Below are 15,248 nucleotides of genomic sequence, written 5' to 3'. Positions count from 1 at the left end.
CCCGTCGACGCTGCTCGGCCCTTGAACACCGGCTGCGCTCTGCTCTCTCTTGTCTCTCTCCCCCGTTGACGCCGCTCGGTCCTGAACACTGGCTGCGCCCTGTGTGCTCTACCCTCTCTCTCTCCCCCGTCGACGCTGCTCGGCCTTTTTCTGTGCCGCTTTGTCGGGCTCTAGCCCGTTGCTGTCCGGGAAGGGTCTGCGCAGTACCTGTTGCCAGCCCGTTTTGCTGGACCACTGTGACTGGAAAGCCAAGCCTGGCTCTCGACAGCCTCCCCTGCAATGCTCAAATCTCCGCTGGATGACTGGGCGGTTGCCCGTGGTCGACGCCCGTGCTTCTGGACTCGACCTTCTTCCACTGTTCTCCAGGAGCGAATCCCTGGGAGGTGATGCAGAGTTGCAGGTAGCTTCGAATCTGCCTCGTCGCCAATGTTAGGTCCATGTATCTTAATGTTGTGTCCTTCAATAATCAGACAACAGACTGCAGGGAACGATTCAACAGGTGTTTACTGAATGAGGGTTACTCTAGAACTAACTGTACAGATCACTACTCAGGGTTTATATACAGGTGTGGTCACTGCCGGTACTACAGTATACAGGAGCTGTAAAAAGTAGTTCTCTCCCTTAAGGTATATATACATTACATACATTACACCCATGAAGGTCACACATCAAATACCTCAGAGCCTCTGACTCACTAGGTTTCCATTTTAAAATCAGCAGTGGGAATATTTAACTCAACTGCAAGGCAAGCCAGCATGTGGGTGAGGTGAAGTTCTCAGAGCCTTTTACCAAATTACAGGTAACAACATGCCAGGGTGAGAAAAAGTAAGAGCCAATCTGGTTCGAGCAAGCAACTATTTTGGAGGAAACATCACCAGGAAAATGTCCCCAAGTGGACATCAAATTGCACATTATCTAAAATGTACTGTGTTCGGTTGCTGCACCACAAGAAAATAACTCCATGCAAAAGGTTCTTTTTATGCTGCTGAGGCTGAGTGCCTCAGCAGACAAAAGCTGAATCATGGAGATGCATACATATTCAATAGGAAGTTTTGCACAATACGTTTGGGTATCAGGGAGCTCTTGGCACTTTCCCTCAAGAGATAAAATGGGTGGGATTCCATGTTGGGGTGGACCATATGTGTGCCGTGGAAACAATGTGCTTGATTGCAAAATGGTCTTTCCCCTTTCCATGCTTTTTAACATCTTCCATATCTGGAAAAGCATCTTCTTTCGTGTACCAGCCAACTCCGTCCAACAAAAGGAAGTGTTAGCATCTGCCTACATGGTTCTGTGTTGGCATTGGCAACTACTACCCCATAGAGTTTGGCACTTTAATGGTGAATATCCCTCAATCCAGAGCCAGTTGTACAACCTTGTCAACTCTTCTGAACTATTGAGCTATGTGCATCTCCATTTTGTCTTGCTCGCTTTCCTTCTTTTTTTCCCATTACCAATTCCTACATTAGCTGTCCATGTGATTCTCAAATGATACATCCATAGGTACTGGCCTCAACACCTCTCTTGTTTTGACCCAGCAAGTTGTGCACTTGATAGTTATCATGCACTGCACTCAACAAACCCATTCCTTCCACAAACCATGTCCAATCTATCCTGTGATGGACTCCCACCCATTTAATCACTTGAGGTAAAGCTCTAAGTAGTTGCTCTCTGATAACCCAAACTAATATTTATACAGTTTCAATCCACAAACAATCTCCCCACCCCAGCACTGACAGCACCTGGCCACAGTGTGTGAGCATAGACTGAGAGACAGTGACAAGTTATTCCATCATGGGGACATTGCCACCTGTTAAACTCACATGTCAAAAGCACTGGACGAAAAGAACAAAGAATAAACTCAGTAAGAAATTAATTTTGTTTACCTTCCACTAACGACAAAGCAGGTAACGAGGAAGATCAGGAGGACTATTCCACCAGCAACGGATACTGCCATGATGGTGGGTTGGTTTGGATCGCCAATAGCTAGCATATCTAAAAAAATGAAGTACAATTGTTGGTTTTGTGTGGTGTGTTTACTGAAATAGGAGTATTACAGACATAACAAAACAATATAAATACTACAAGCTTGAAAACTTACGCTGTCCTTTCAGCTACTTAATGACTGGTGTGTCAGGTCACTCTCGAGCATTGATGCTCTGACACCATTTACCACGTGTTATGTACAAAGAGAAAAAAAAACCTGAATTGTTCTGCATGTTCCAATAGTGCCAGAAAAGCTCCAAACATTTCACTGATGATGGTGCCACCACCCCACCCTTCCCCCAATTGTTCTCTTCTCTATCTCTCTCTGAAGGCAGTGACTCCTGCTGGAGTACTCCTAACCCTCTGGGATCTGGTCCAAGTGTGTGGGCATAGTCTCCAAGCACTGGCACGCTGATCTATTCATGGCCCTGCTTGATCTGGTGATGTCCACACATGCACGTTGCTCATCAAGGATCTCTGGCTAGTAATCAGACATTGATAACCTCTATAAGGCCTCTGAAAATGGTGTTCGTCATGTACGAAAGGTCATTTCCTCCCTCCAAATACATTCTTTTTTATTTAGATCCAAATTGGGTCAAAGTCTCATTTTCCAAACAGAATTTCCATTGACCCAATCAAGCCCAGTAGACATTTCTTCTTTCAATTTTGGCATTTCAGCATTTTTAAGTCTATTCAGTTGATTCAATGAACTCTCTGTAGAGTCCAGTAATACATACACACGCATATATACACACGTATTAATTCCTTGCAAGTCATAGATTACTTTGTTAAATACTTTTACACTGGCAGCCTGTGAATAGCTCTATAGCAATTAAATCAAAGGAAGTGTTGGCCTGACAGAACTGGTCAGAGAAAGCTTTAAAAATGAGTCCGGATTTATTGAATACCCGTGAACCTCATTCTTTTTAATGGCTATGTTAGCTCGTAGTTATGTTATAAAAAACACTCAGCCTCCAGGAGTGAATGCTGCTTTCACTGCCCAAACAAGTGATAGTTCCCTCTAGCTGAAAATAAAAAGGCAATAATCCACCTGAGTGAATAATCATTATCCCTTTACTATCACCAGCCACACAGTGTCTCAGAACGAACATTTCAACATGGTCTCTGCTCTCAGTAATTTAGACTCACAGGATGTCTATTACATGACAGTGAGTTTAAGACACTTTCCCTCTCAGTTATTAGAAAGCTATTTTTATGACAGACTATACTTGTGCATTAAGGGCCTTTTACACTCATTAAAGAGCACTATTCCAGGTGACAAGTCTTAATAGGCCAGTCATATCACACAGTTTAAGGTGATGCCAAGTGGTACTGCAGTGTAATTCAGCTGTGAAGTTCTTCTAAGTGCACTAAAGCCAGAGTTATGAATCCACCTACAACAGGTATATTGTGAGACTGCCTTCAACACAAGGATCGCAGCGATTCAAGAAGGCGGCCCACCACCAACTTCTCAAGGGCAACTAGGGATGGGTAATAAATGCTGGCCTTGTCAGCAATGCCCATATCCTGAGAATTAATTTTTTAAAAGGTAGCCTCACACCACCTGGGTTTCACACAAGGTGGGATATAACTGTGGCTTGATGTGAGGCAAATTTTAAAAGTTCCCAAGTAGTTAAAACATTTCAAATTTAATTTACCATATACGAGACCGGTTGTATCACTGGCCTTTTTGATTTATTGGGGGCAATTGTCATCTCACGGGGGCAATTGTCAACTCACTACTGCCCCATTTGCACTCAAAAATGGAGTGGTAGTGGGACCAAATTCAAACGGTAGGTTGTCGTGCCGACTTCCCACTGCATTGGTGTCTGCGCCGATTTCTGAGTAGGCGTCCATTCAGGTAGCTGGAGTTCCTGTCAGTAAGGGATGGGAGGCTCCTACAGAAGTGCAAGTCAGGATCAAATGACACAGTTCAGACTCCCAATATCATTTTCACCTCTGCCCTTTTAACTACTGCCAATTCCTGCTCCTGCCCAATAATGCATTATTTTGGGGTCTTTGAGTAAATATTTGCTCCAGAATCTCTTAAAACGCACCATCAGTGACAGAAAATAGTACCACTGTTAACTTGGATTTACTCTTGTGCTATAATCCTCACAGTTCTCCATTAATGAGGTGTGTTCCAAGTAGATTTTTCTCTGCTTACCTTCTTGACTGGTCTCCAGCTCAATTTCACCACCATAGGTCCCATGTCCTCCGCTGGTGTGAGCTCTGACCCGGAACACGTACGTTGTGCCCGGTTTTAGTCCATCAACCGTCATACTGTTAGATTTGGTTTTTAAAACCGTGTAGTTTTGGTCCCTTTGATTCTGTTGCAATGAATATAAAAAGTGTTGTCATAATTACTTTATAGTGGTTGGACTCATTTTGCTCTGAAGTTCCAGTAGGTTATTGATTGATCCTGGTATGGAGGACCCACTGTAGATATCAGAGATTGCAATCCCAGATATATATAACCGGTGCAGTTAAAACACATTGGGGGTGAAATTGATCAATGGCAGTAGTGCAAAACAGGCTAAAAGCGTGTCGGCAGCCTGTTTACACCATGTCCGATGGAAGTGAAAATTGGGCACAATGCAAAGCGGGCTGCTGATTCACTATTAACCCGTTTTGCGCTATTGCCGTTGACCAATTTCGCACCTGTTGCATGCCATTCTACACAACCCCTTCCGTACTTGTATTTCTTAATAAAACTTGATTCCCTCCCTCGTGCAGTACTTGGTAAAGAGAGAGGCCAAACACCCTGCTCTTTGACTTCTGCCAATAAGCCAGTCATATCACACAGTTCAAGGTGATGTGAAGTGATGTTTACCACTGTAAAATTGTCTGCTGGAGGGTTTGTGATTCTAGGTGACAGGTCAGAGATCAGAGTCAGGAAAGCCTTTTTTTGATATAGGCCAAAGTACGGCACTCTCCCAAATTTACTTTACAATGGTGTCGCTGCCTTTCTTGTGAAAGGGAATGTATATGCAGAATAGCCGTAACAAATAGGCTACTGAGCATGCACAGAGTAATTTGCGGCTTCATACTTTCGACTTGTAATATCATGAGACTAGAGGGGCGGGGTAATATATGTGATGACATCATGCTGTAATGTCAACAATGTGATGTGCCTGGATCACGCTGCTGCCCGTGCTGCACTTCTGCCACACACAGTTAGACCAGCAGTAGGTACTAAGGTACGAGGGGAAATTTATCTTCCTGACAGCCAGTTTAACAGATTCCAGCAGTTTTAGCTGTATTTGGTCCCTGGCTGCATGAGACCCAAAATATAGGAAATGGCGCTGAAGATCAATATAAAAGTGGTTAGGGCTTTTTCTCTAGGCCAAAGAGTTTATAAAAACATCTTGGGAGGCTTGAAGTGTGAAAATGACACTTTGGACTTCAAGTCATTATCCTATAGTAAAGCTCTCCATTAAATATATATTCTACCCAATTTTAACCCCATCCTTGTTCAGTTTTGCATGACAGTCATCATTTTTGTGTGTGACCATCCAGAAATTCCTGGATCTGGATTAACAGGATAAAATCAAAAAATGTAAATAAAGCAGGAAGGTGGTACATTGGATCTCCAGCATGCTGAATAGGTCATGGGTCACATCAAGAATTCCAGATACAGGTTTTAGCCATATTGCTGTAGGGGGTACCAATTGAAAGTCTGGGGCTCCTCCACAGGCAAGGAGCAGAAAATTGGAGAGAGTCACCTCTTAGTGCTGTAGATTTATAATGGTGTAGCTGGAGTACCAGGTCACCAGGCCATTCCCCAATAAAGGGAGTGGCATGAGGAGACTTAGACAGGAACTAACAACGACTGGTGGCACCAATGAGTGAAGGTAGATGAAGTTGATTCTTCATCCTGCTGAATTCTCAATTTTTGTAACATTTCAATTTAATAATTTTGTTTGACTTTGATGGATGTTTTCTGGTTAAAAGTCTATTTTCTTACTCTGGTGTTGCTGGGCCATGCACCAAATGCAGCCACGATCTGTTCCCACGTCTTTGCCAATGCCACTTCCTCTCCTTCAGGAGATGCTTAGCGTCATTCATTGCCTCCCCATAGAATGTGACTCAGATAGGGAACTCAGCAGAGCCGTGGCATTGGCCTATGGCCCTCCGCTCTGCAGTGCAGTCCCTTGGTGCTCCAGCACTCTTTGTCATCTTCATGGAGGTCATGGAGGTCATTTAGAATATGATTACTTATTAATCTGAAGCTCCATGCACATTTTATTACTAACCTTTTCATAGTAGATGACCTCGTATTCCACAATGACACCATTAGCGCGGTCTGGGCCCTGCCATGCCAGAGTGATACTATCCTTACTCCTCCTCTCCTTCAGAATCACGTTCACTTGAACATGGATAAAAGCATATCATTAGTAAAGTGATACACATCCATGGTAACAACTTCATGACACAACATACTGGCAACACACCAGCTTGGATATTACTGCATCAAAGGTGAAAGAATGGTTATCCTCCCTTACACAGCACCAGTTGCATCACATTTACTTAAGTAATGCCCCAGACTTTAACTCCTCTCCCCAAGATGCTGAGAATGACACAACATTAGTCATGTTTCACCACTTCCGTAAGCCAGTACACTTCTATATGTCAGATGACGCTGTTTTTTAACTCAGCCATGGCTCCTTAACACAGCAGTCTCTAAAATCTATCAAACGTGTTGTATTCATGAATGGGAGCTTCTGTAACTTAAAATGTTCAAACTGTTTAAAAACGATTAATGTGACGACTGCAGGAGCCAGTTCCTTAGTGCTGTCAAAAAATAAATGAAGACTGTTATCACAAACCCTCATGTGATGACAATTTTATATGGAATGGTGGAGATCTGGAAATGAAATCAAAGGCTGTAATGGCATCAAGCGCTCCGATGTAAAAAGTTGTGTTCATGAACCCCCTTCAGTCTGTGAATGTCTTCAGGCTAAATCTTAACCTTTTACTTATCCCCTGGTATCATATTTTATGTTGCATATTTTGCATAGTCTTTGTTTTCTTGTTATGTGGTGCAGCTACTTGGCATGCGGTTTTGAGGCTGAGGTAACAAATTACAGTCTCAAGGTTGTTCCTGTTGCTTGTGCTGAAGGATCGCAGTATGTCAGAAGTACAACGTTTTAATTTAGCACTGTATTTCATAAATATTGATTGTGACAACTGTGACAGTATTGCATTGGCACACTACCCCTTCACCCTGGCAGCTGGGTTCAATTCCAGTCCACACTGATCAGATAAAAAATGTCTTCTCTCTATCAGGTCTCAAGTAGTGTGAACTTGAAGAGTCTCGATAATACTTTGTGAGCGTGAAAGTAGCCAGAATTAAACTCAAATTGGAACCGAATTGGTGGTTTCACTTAGCGATGCTGTGAAGATGGCTCTTGCAGGAAATGGAGACATTCAAACCTGAAGCACAAGGGTTATCTTTCTGAGGCTGAAGTATGGGTGTAGTTGGGACAGACTAGAGGGAACGCTCTGAATATGGCCCATGCTATATCTGACCTGGGATTAGTCTCCTGGTCTAGTTTCAATCGTCTAGGGGGATCGGAGAAGAATTTTCCAGATTTTTTCCCGCTAAATCGCCTAGGGTTTTTAAGCTTTTTTTTTGCTTCTCCCAGGAGACTACATGGCACCGAGAGAGTAAGGAGCCTCTTGATGTGATCCATAAGGCACCACAACTGTAAGGGACAGACCAGATGAACCTACAGGTCTTTTCCTGACCGACCTTTTTGTATGTTCGTATTACTTGATGCTGGCAATGAGAGCAGAAGTGGCTCGAGTCACTTAAGCACAGAATTACAGCCAAGATAAAATGCATGTATAATACATGTGGTTGGAGTTGCTATTATATTTAGGCTGTATTGTAAAATGGATGCTTTCACCTCAGATTAAGGAGACTGGAAATAACTCATCCTTCAGTATACTTTAGCGAGAGTTATTTAATGAAATAAAACTGGAGATGTGCAAATAGAAATTTATTTTGTTATTACAATTGCAGACATTTTGTTTTTCTTTATTGAGAAATCAAGGTGAAGAGTCAAGGGTCAAAGTGCAGGATGCTACCAAGGTTGAAAATGAGTAGGAGAGAACATGGGTAAATCAGCCTGTCATGATCAGGCAATGTCAAATTGAGGTCATAATAGCTTGAATATTGCAAGAGGAAATGGGTTCCACCATTTCAAGGTTTAACAGACTTGAGTTATACTGCCAACTGCCCATTTTTGTGGGCCATGTTGAGGTCTGAGACAAAGAAGCTTTGGCTCCTGCGTAAGCCTGCCACTTTCATGACTGTGTACCTGAAATTGTTTTGTACCAATACAAAAGTAGCAAACTTACACCCTTGAAGTTGGAGCAATGAGTCTCGATTTCAACACAGTATGGATAAATAAGGAAGACTAGCGGGTGATATATTTGAAGCTTAGCAGGAACAGCTGGGAAAGTTTAGAGGAACAACCAGCATAGTGGTATCAATAAAATAGTGAAAGACAAGAAAAGTTTGTACTTTACAACAAAAACTATTCCAAAAACTAGCCAAATTTATAAAGAATAGCAAAAGAAAAACCTTCAAGTCTATCAAACTCTCCAAAGACATGCATGATATAGAGGATATATGACAAGAGCCGGTTATTCATCGAAAATAAACTACTGGATGGCCTGAGGTGCATATGAACCAACCGATTGCTCAGAATCATATCTATAAAGTTTATTTGAGTTTCCTTTCAAAGTATATTGGAGGGGATTCTCCTCTTGGGGGAGGAGTTCCATCAGGACAGGACTTGCGCCCACCCCTCCATATCTATCCCAGCTCTGACCCATTTTCCTATGTTGGGACTCATTAAGTATGCACGGTGGGTTTCTGGCAGGATTCCCCGCGTCAAGTGGGAGCCCACCATTGCAAAGGCAGGAAACTCCAGCAGTGGGGATTCATTCAGGGACTGTAAAGGGGCAGCAATGCCCTGAAAATCTGAAATGAAGACCAACTAAAGACCTTCGTGGAGATGGGGGCCTTTGACAGGGAAGTCACTGGGGAGAAAATAGAGGAAGAGGGGGCCATTACAAGACCCACTCCCTCTTTGGGGTGCCTCGGGGCAGATACAGCCGTTTCCCACGCTAGTCCCAGGAAGCGGTAACACTGGTGGAAAAACGGAAAATCCAGTAGGACCTGAGACCTACGCCATGGCCACAATTTGCATGTGGCAGGTGGGAAAGGATTGAGTGAGCAATGACAGACCAGGCAAGGCAGGGGGCGATAAATACTGGTTGGGGCGGGAGTAGGCCTGACCGCCCCATTTTCCAGGTTTTCACTGCAATAGAATACCTAATGTAGCTGATACCCCCTTTGGCAGCTTGGAAGGAGCTGGAGGCAAAGAAGTTCAGGACTTCCACGACCTTGACTACAACAGCAGGATGCCACATTACTCAGTCGCTGCCTCCCTGGACAATCAAAGCCTTCTTCTGGACTACACCTCAAAGGGGTACCGCAGGGATCGGTGCTAGGACCCCAGCTATTCACAATATATATTAATGATCTAGACGAGGGAACTAGATGTAATATCTCCAAGTTTGCAGACAACACAAAGCTGGGTGGGCGTGTGTGCTGTGAGGAGGATGCCGAGAAACTCCAGTATCATTTGGACAGGCTGGATGATTGGGCCTGTTATGTCTTCTAGCGCTCGTAGTGCTTTGTAAAGACGACTCTGGACTCGGTAGTTTGTAATTATAACTACTGTTTTATTTGTGTTGTAATGGCTGCCTGCCGCATGGTGTGGGGTGATATTTTCAAGTCCTGTGCGGCGCCTGCGCACTACTTTCCCAGCATCGTAGTGCTGCTACACTTGATTTGAGTGTTACTACACTTGTACAATGTAGTCCCAACATAACTACGTAACAGGGCCGATGCATGGCAGATGCAGTATAATGTGGATAAATGCGAGGTTATCTACTTTGGTGGGAAAAACAGGAAGGCAGATTATTATCTGAACAGCAATAGATTGGGAGAAGGGGAAGTGCAACGAGACCTGGGTGTCCTTGTGCACCAGTTGCTGAAGGTAAGCATGCAGGTGCAGCAGGCAGTTAAGAAGGCAAATGGTATGTTGTCCTTCGTAGCGAGAGGATTTGAGTACAGGAGCAAGGATGTCTTGCTGCAGTTGTACAGGGCCTTGGTGAGACCACACCTTGAGTATTGTGTGCAGTTTTGGTCACCTTATCTGAGGAATGATGTTCTTCCCATGGAGGGAGTGCAGTGAAGATTCACCAGACTGATACCTGGGATGGCAGGAATGACGTATGAGGAGAGATTGGGGTCGATTGGGCTTATATTCGCTGGAGTTTAGAAGAACATAAGAACATAAGAAATAGGAGCAGGCCTGCGCCACCATTCAATACGATCATGGCTGGTCTGATCCTAACCTCAAATCTTCTATCACTCTCCATCCCACCCGAACCCATGTGATCTCCCGGGAGAGGTGAAAAACCAGATAAAAAACCCAATGGCCAATTTGGGAGAAAAAATCTGGGAAATTCCTCTCCGACCCATCTAGGCGATCGAAACTCGTCCAGGAGATTACTCTCTCCCTATATTTTCTACAGTACTTACCTTCTGTAAAGGCGATCTCCACCCCAGCCAGGAACAGGAATAAAACCATCTCCTGAAATCTAACACAGAATTAGAACACAAGAAGTAGGAGCAGAACCAGGCTACATGGCCCGCTCCACTACCCACAGGGCCATGACCATTCCGAACCTAGACTCATGTCCAATTTCCTGCCCACTCCCCGTAACCCTTAATTCCCTTTACTTCTAGGAAACTATCTATTTCTGTTTTAAATTTATTTAATGATGTAGCTTCCACGGCTTTCTGGGGATCTTATTGAAACTTATTAAATTCTAACAGGACTAGACAGACTAGATGCAGGAAGGATGTTCCCGATGGCGGGGGAGTTCAGAACCAGGGGTCACAGTCTAAAGATAAGGGGTAAGACATTTAGGACAGAGATGAGGAGGAATTTCTTCACCCAGAGAGCGGTGAACCTGTGGAATTCTCTACCACAAAAGGCAGTTGAGGCCCTTTCATTAAATATATTCAAGAAGGAGTTAGATATATTTCTTAAGGCTAAAGGGATCAAGGGATATGGGGAGAAAGCAGGGACAGGGTACTGAATTTGGATGATCAGCCTTGATCTCATTAAATGGCGGAGCAGGCTCGAGGGGCCGAATGGCCTACTCCTGCTCCTATCGTCTATGTTTTCTATGAATTGCAGGTATGTTGTTCTCGGCCTATAAGCTCTTTTGAGATGGTATGAATTCCTGTGACCTCACCTCCTTCTATTTGCACTCCCTGCAGCTACTGCTCTATCTGTATCTTCCTCCTCCTCCACCTCCCAGAGAGACAAATGTCTTCAAAACTCTGTACAGCTTTACCTGAGAGCAGCCGAGGATTTCATTAAGTAGTATTTGAAATGGGTAGTTCCTGGTTCGGGGTCAGCTACATAGGCAGGGCGGATTCCTAGCAGGATCTCGTTCTTCAGTGGGATTCCGCCACTGATGGTGGGGAAGAAGCTGTGGTGTTCTACAGCAACATTTGAAATGAGCAGGGTCGATTTTAATGAGGCAAAAGCCCTCTCCGTGGGCCAACACTGCACTTTGAATTAGCGCTGAACAAGCCCAGCAACTGGAAGGCTTGGGAGAGGGGAACTGGCCGTCTTTCACTTTTCATCCAGTTTCCCCTGCCTTCGATTGGCACAGTCCCCCTACTGCCTCTTTTCTTCTGGCCTTCCACTTTACAAGTGGCACCACACCTCAGGAAGGATATATTGGCCTTGGAGGGAGTGCAGCGTAGGTTTACCAGAATGATACCCAGACTTCAAGGGTTAAGCTATGAGGAGAGATTACTCAAATTAGGGTTATATTCCCTAGAATTTAGAAGGTTAAGGGGTGATCTGATCAAAGTTTTCAGGATATTAAGGGGAACAGATAGGATAGATAGAGAGAAACGATTTCCGCTGGGTGGGGATTCTACGACTAGGGGGCATAGTCTAAACATTAGAGCCAGACCTTTCAGGAGTGAAGTTAGGAAACACTTCTTCTCTTAGGCAGTCCCTCGGAACCGAGGATGACTTGCTTCCACATTAAAAATGAGTTCGCCGGTGACTGATGAGTCTAATGCGGGACCTACAGCCTCTGTCACAGGTGGGGCAGACGGTGGTTGAAGGGGCGGGTGGGTGGGGTGCTTAGGTTGACGTGCGCTCCTTCCGCTGTTTGTGCTTGGCTTCCGCTTGCTCCCAGCGAAGAGACTCGAGGTGTTCGGCGCCTTCCCGAATGCTTCTCCTCCACTTTGTGCGGTCTTGGGCCAGGGATTCCCAGGTGTCGATGGGGATGTTACACTTTTTCAAGGAGGCTTTGAAGGTGTCCTTGAAGCGTTTCCTCTGCCCACCTGGGGCTCTCTTGCCGTGCCGGAACTCCGAGTAGAGCGCTTGTTTTGGGAGTCTCATATGGATTTGCAGGATCTTGCGGAGGCAGCGTTGGTGGTACCTCTCCAGTGCTTTGAGGTGCCTGCTGTACATGGTCCATGTCTCTGAGGTATACAGCAGGGTGGGTATCACTGCTGCCCTGTAGACCATGAGCTTAGTGCCGGGTTTGAGGTCCTGGTCTTCAAACACTCTCTTCCTCAGGTGACCGAAGGCTGCACTGACACACTGAAGGCAGTGTTGGACTTCGTCGTCGATGTCTGCCCTTGTTGTCAGTAGGCTCCCGAGGTATGGAAAGTGATCCACGTTGTCCAAGGCCTTGTCGTGGATTTTGATAATCGGGGTGCAGTACTGTGTAGCGGGGGCAGGTTGGTAGAGGACTTTTGTCTTACGGATGTTTAGTGTAAGGCCCATGCTCTTGTACGCTTCGGTGAAGGTGTTGACGATGGTTTGGAGTTCGACCTCCGAGTGAGCGCAGACGCAAGGAAACACTTCTATATACAAAGGGTGGTATAAGTTTGGAACTCTCTTCCGCAAACAGCAATTGATGCTAGATCAATTGTTAATTTTAAATCGGAGCTTGATAGATTTTTGTTAACCAATGGTATTAAGGGATATGGGCCAAAGGCAGGTATATGGAGTTAGGTCACAGATCAGCCATGATCTCATTGAATGGTGGAACAGACTCGAGGGGCTCAATGGCCTGTCCCTATGTTCCTATGGAGGAAAATCCCCCTCCGCCACCATCAGTTGCAAGAGGCGAGACAGACAACTAACGATCAGCAATGGGTAACCAGGCTAATTTTTCCCTCCCCTAACCAAGGGACTATGAGAGTATGGGGTTTTTACAGCCACTATGGCTGGGATTAGCTAATTTAGCACAGACCACGGATTGAATCTGGGGCCTTTCTGGTCTTAACCAGCTCAGCCATCCAGGAAGCCACCAAGTGCCGTGTTTTTTTTTCGTCTAGCCTTATGTTATTCAACTGTTAATTAGACACTGGATACTTATTTCACTAAAGCTCAAGGATAAAAGACATTCTGCTTGAGTTTTCCTTAATTTTGGCTTAAACATCCGATTAGTCATCAGACGATTTTCTTCACAGTAATCTCATTATCTTCATGAATTTTTGCTGTTTTAATCACATCTTCCTCGCATCCATATTATTTCCCTTGATCGGGAATGTGAATGAATCATACACGAGGATAACTCCGGGGCCGAGGGTAATCCTTGATCAAACTACTGGATGCACGAACGATCTTGAATGAATTCCTCCATCTAATTCTCCCTCTCTTCTGCGCAACCCAGCCAAGACTAGCACACTTCCTCTCTCCTACCCTAGAAGGACAGCTGGGAATATGTTGGGAGGTCGTGCCTCCAAATTAATAGTATAAATTCATTATAGCTAAAAGAAAATTGGCCATATGGTTTTGCAGTATCTTCAATTGTGCAGTAAGCACTTCACTTTGCCATCTCTCTCACAGCACACAAGTGCATCTACAAATGAATAGCTCTGAGAGACTCGCAATTACAACTGTGCAAAGTGATTAGAGTTGTGGATCATTAGCAGTGCAATCACTCGGCTCTGATTACTCAAGTATGCACTGACTAATCCCTTTTTGGCACAAGTTCACAAAATGTCAAGTCGATCTTGATTTTCATAATGGGAAAAAAGACGCAACCCATGAAATCATAAATATTAGACTCTGTTTACTGCCTAAAACTCAAATTACAAACCAAATACATGTATCTCCAGAGAGAGTGAGATTACAGGGGGAAAAAGTATTCATATTACTCCCTATTAGTGGTATTGCTATCAGAATATTGAAAGGAAGTCAGAATCAGGTTTCTCTTAATCGTAAAATAGGCCACAGACTTTCACAATGGTCACATGAGTTTGACTTTTGATCTTTGCTGAGTCTCAGCCAGGGTGACTGTGGGAGAACTACACCAGGTTTCATTGCCTAGGGGCAAAGGAGGAGAAAATCTGCCTTAGATTTTTATTCCTGATTCAAGTCCAATGGAAAATGGAATTATGTGGGATCATGAGCAAAAAAACAAGATAGGGATTGTCTAATGCTTCCCATAGCATGCTGACACCTCATGGTATAGGTTCACAGGAGTTAAAATAAAGGGCACATTTGGCAAGTTACTCGAGGGCTGCAAACACTTTGGTCGGGATCTTACCTGAAGAGGCGCGTTGAGGGCAGGACTGCTGCCTTTCGGGTTCTAGTCCCGCCCCCAGCGACGTCCAATGCACAGACGCTATTTTGCATCAATTGGCGTTGTTAAGCCCGCCTGCCGGCTTGCCGGCCAATTAAGAGAAAGCTGGTGTCAGATAATGCCAATTGATGATGCGTCATCTGCTGGTTTTCTTAAAGGGGACATCACCATTTCTTTTTGACATGATTTTTTTAGTGTTTAACAGCATTGAGGTGCTGCAAACACTGACAATCACTGTACAAAGGTGAGCCCTTGAACCCAGGCTCTCCAGTGACTCTCTCCTTAGGCTAAAACAGATGGCAGCTGCAGGTGAGGTTAGATTAAAGGGTAAGACGGTGCATGATCAGTGGTGTACATTTAAGGAGTTATTTTACAACTTCCAAAAAATATATATTCCACTGAGGAAAAAAGGGTGTAAAAAAAAAGATAGCCATCCGTGGCTAAGTAAAGTAATTAAGGATAGTATCCGACTAAAAACAAGGGCATATAAGGTAGCCAAATCTAGTGGGAGGATGGAAGATTGGGAAGTCTTTAAAAGACAG

General features: G+C 44.4%; 1 protein-coding gene across 1 annotated transcript in view; it reads right to left on the bottom strand.

Moving 5' to 3' along the window:
• The window catches only part of LOC147115965 (ephrin type-A receptor 3-like), a 441,173-nt gene that overhangs the window by 134,926 nt on the left and 290,999 nt on the right, over window positions 1-15,248 (bottom strand). The window contains exons 6-8 of the mRNA XM_085990636.1: window positions 6,243-6,355; window positions 4,154-4,316; window positions 1,887-1,995 (exon numbers count right to left, since the gene is read on the bottom strand). Of these exons, the coding sequence (XP_085846762.1) occupies window positions 1,887-1,995; window positions 4,154-4,316; window positions 6,243-6,355 (385 nt within the window). The remainder of the gene's footprint in view (window positions 1-1,886; window positions 1,996-4,153; window positions 4,317-6,242; window positions 6,356-15,248) is intronic.

The sequence above is a fragment of the Somniosus microcephalus genome, chromosome 6 (genome assembly GCF_052327205.1).
Source record: "Somniosus microcephalus isolate GS21.2 chromosome 6, FLI_Smic_1.0, whole genome shotgun sequence".
Taxonomy (NCBI): domain Eukaryota; kingdom Metazoa; phylum Chordata; class Chondrichthyes; order Squaliformes; family Somniosidae; genus Somniosus; species Somniosus microcephalus.
This window is presented reverse-complemented; position numbering and strand designations above follow the sequence as displayed.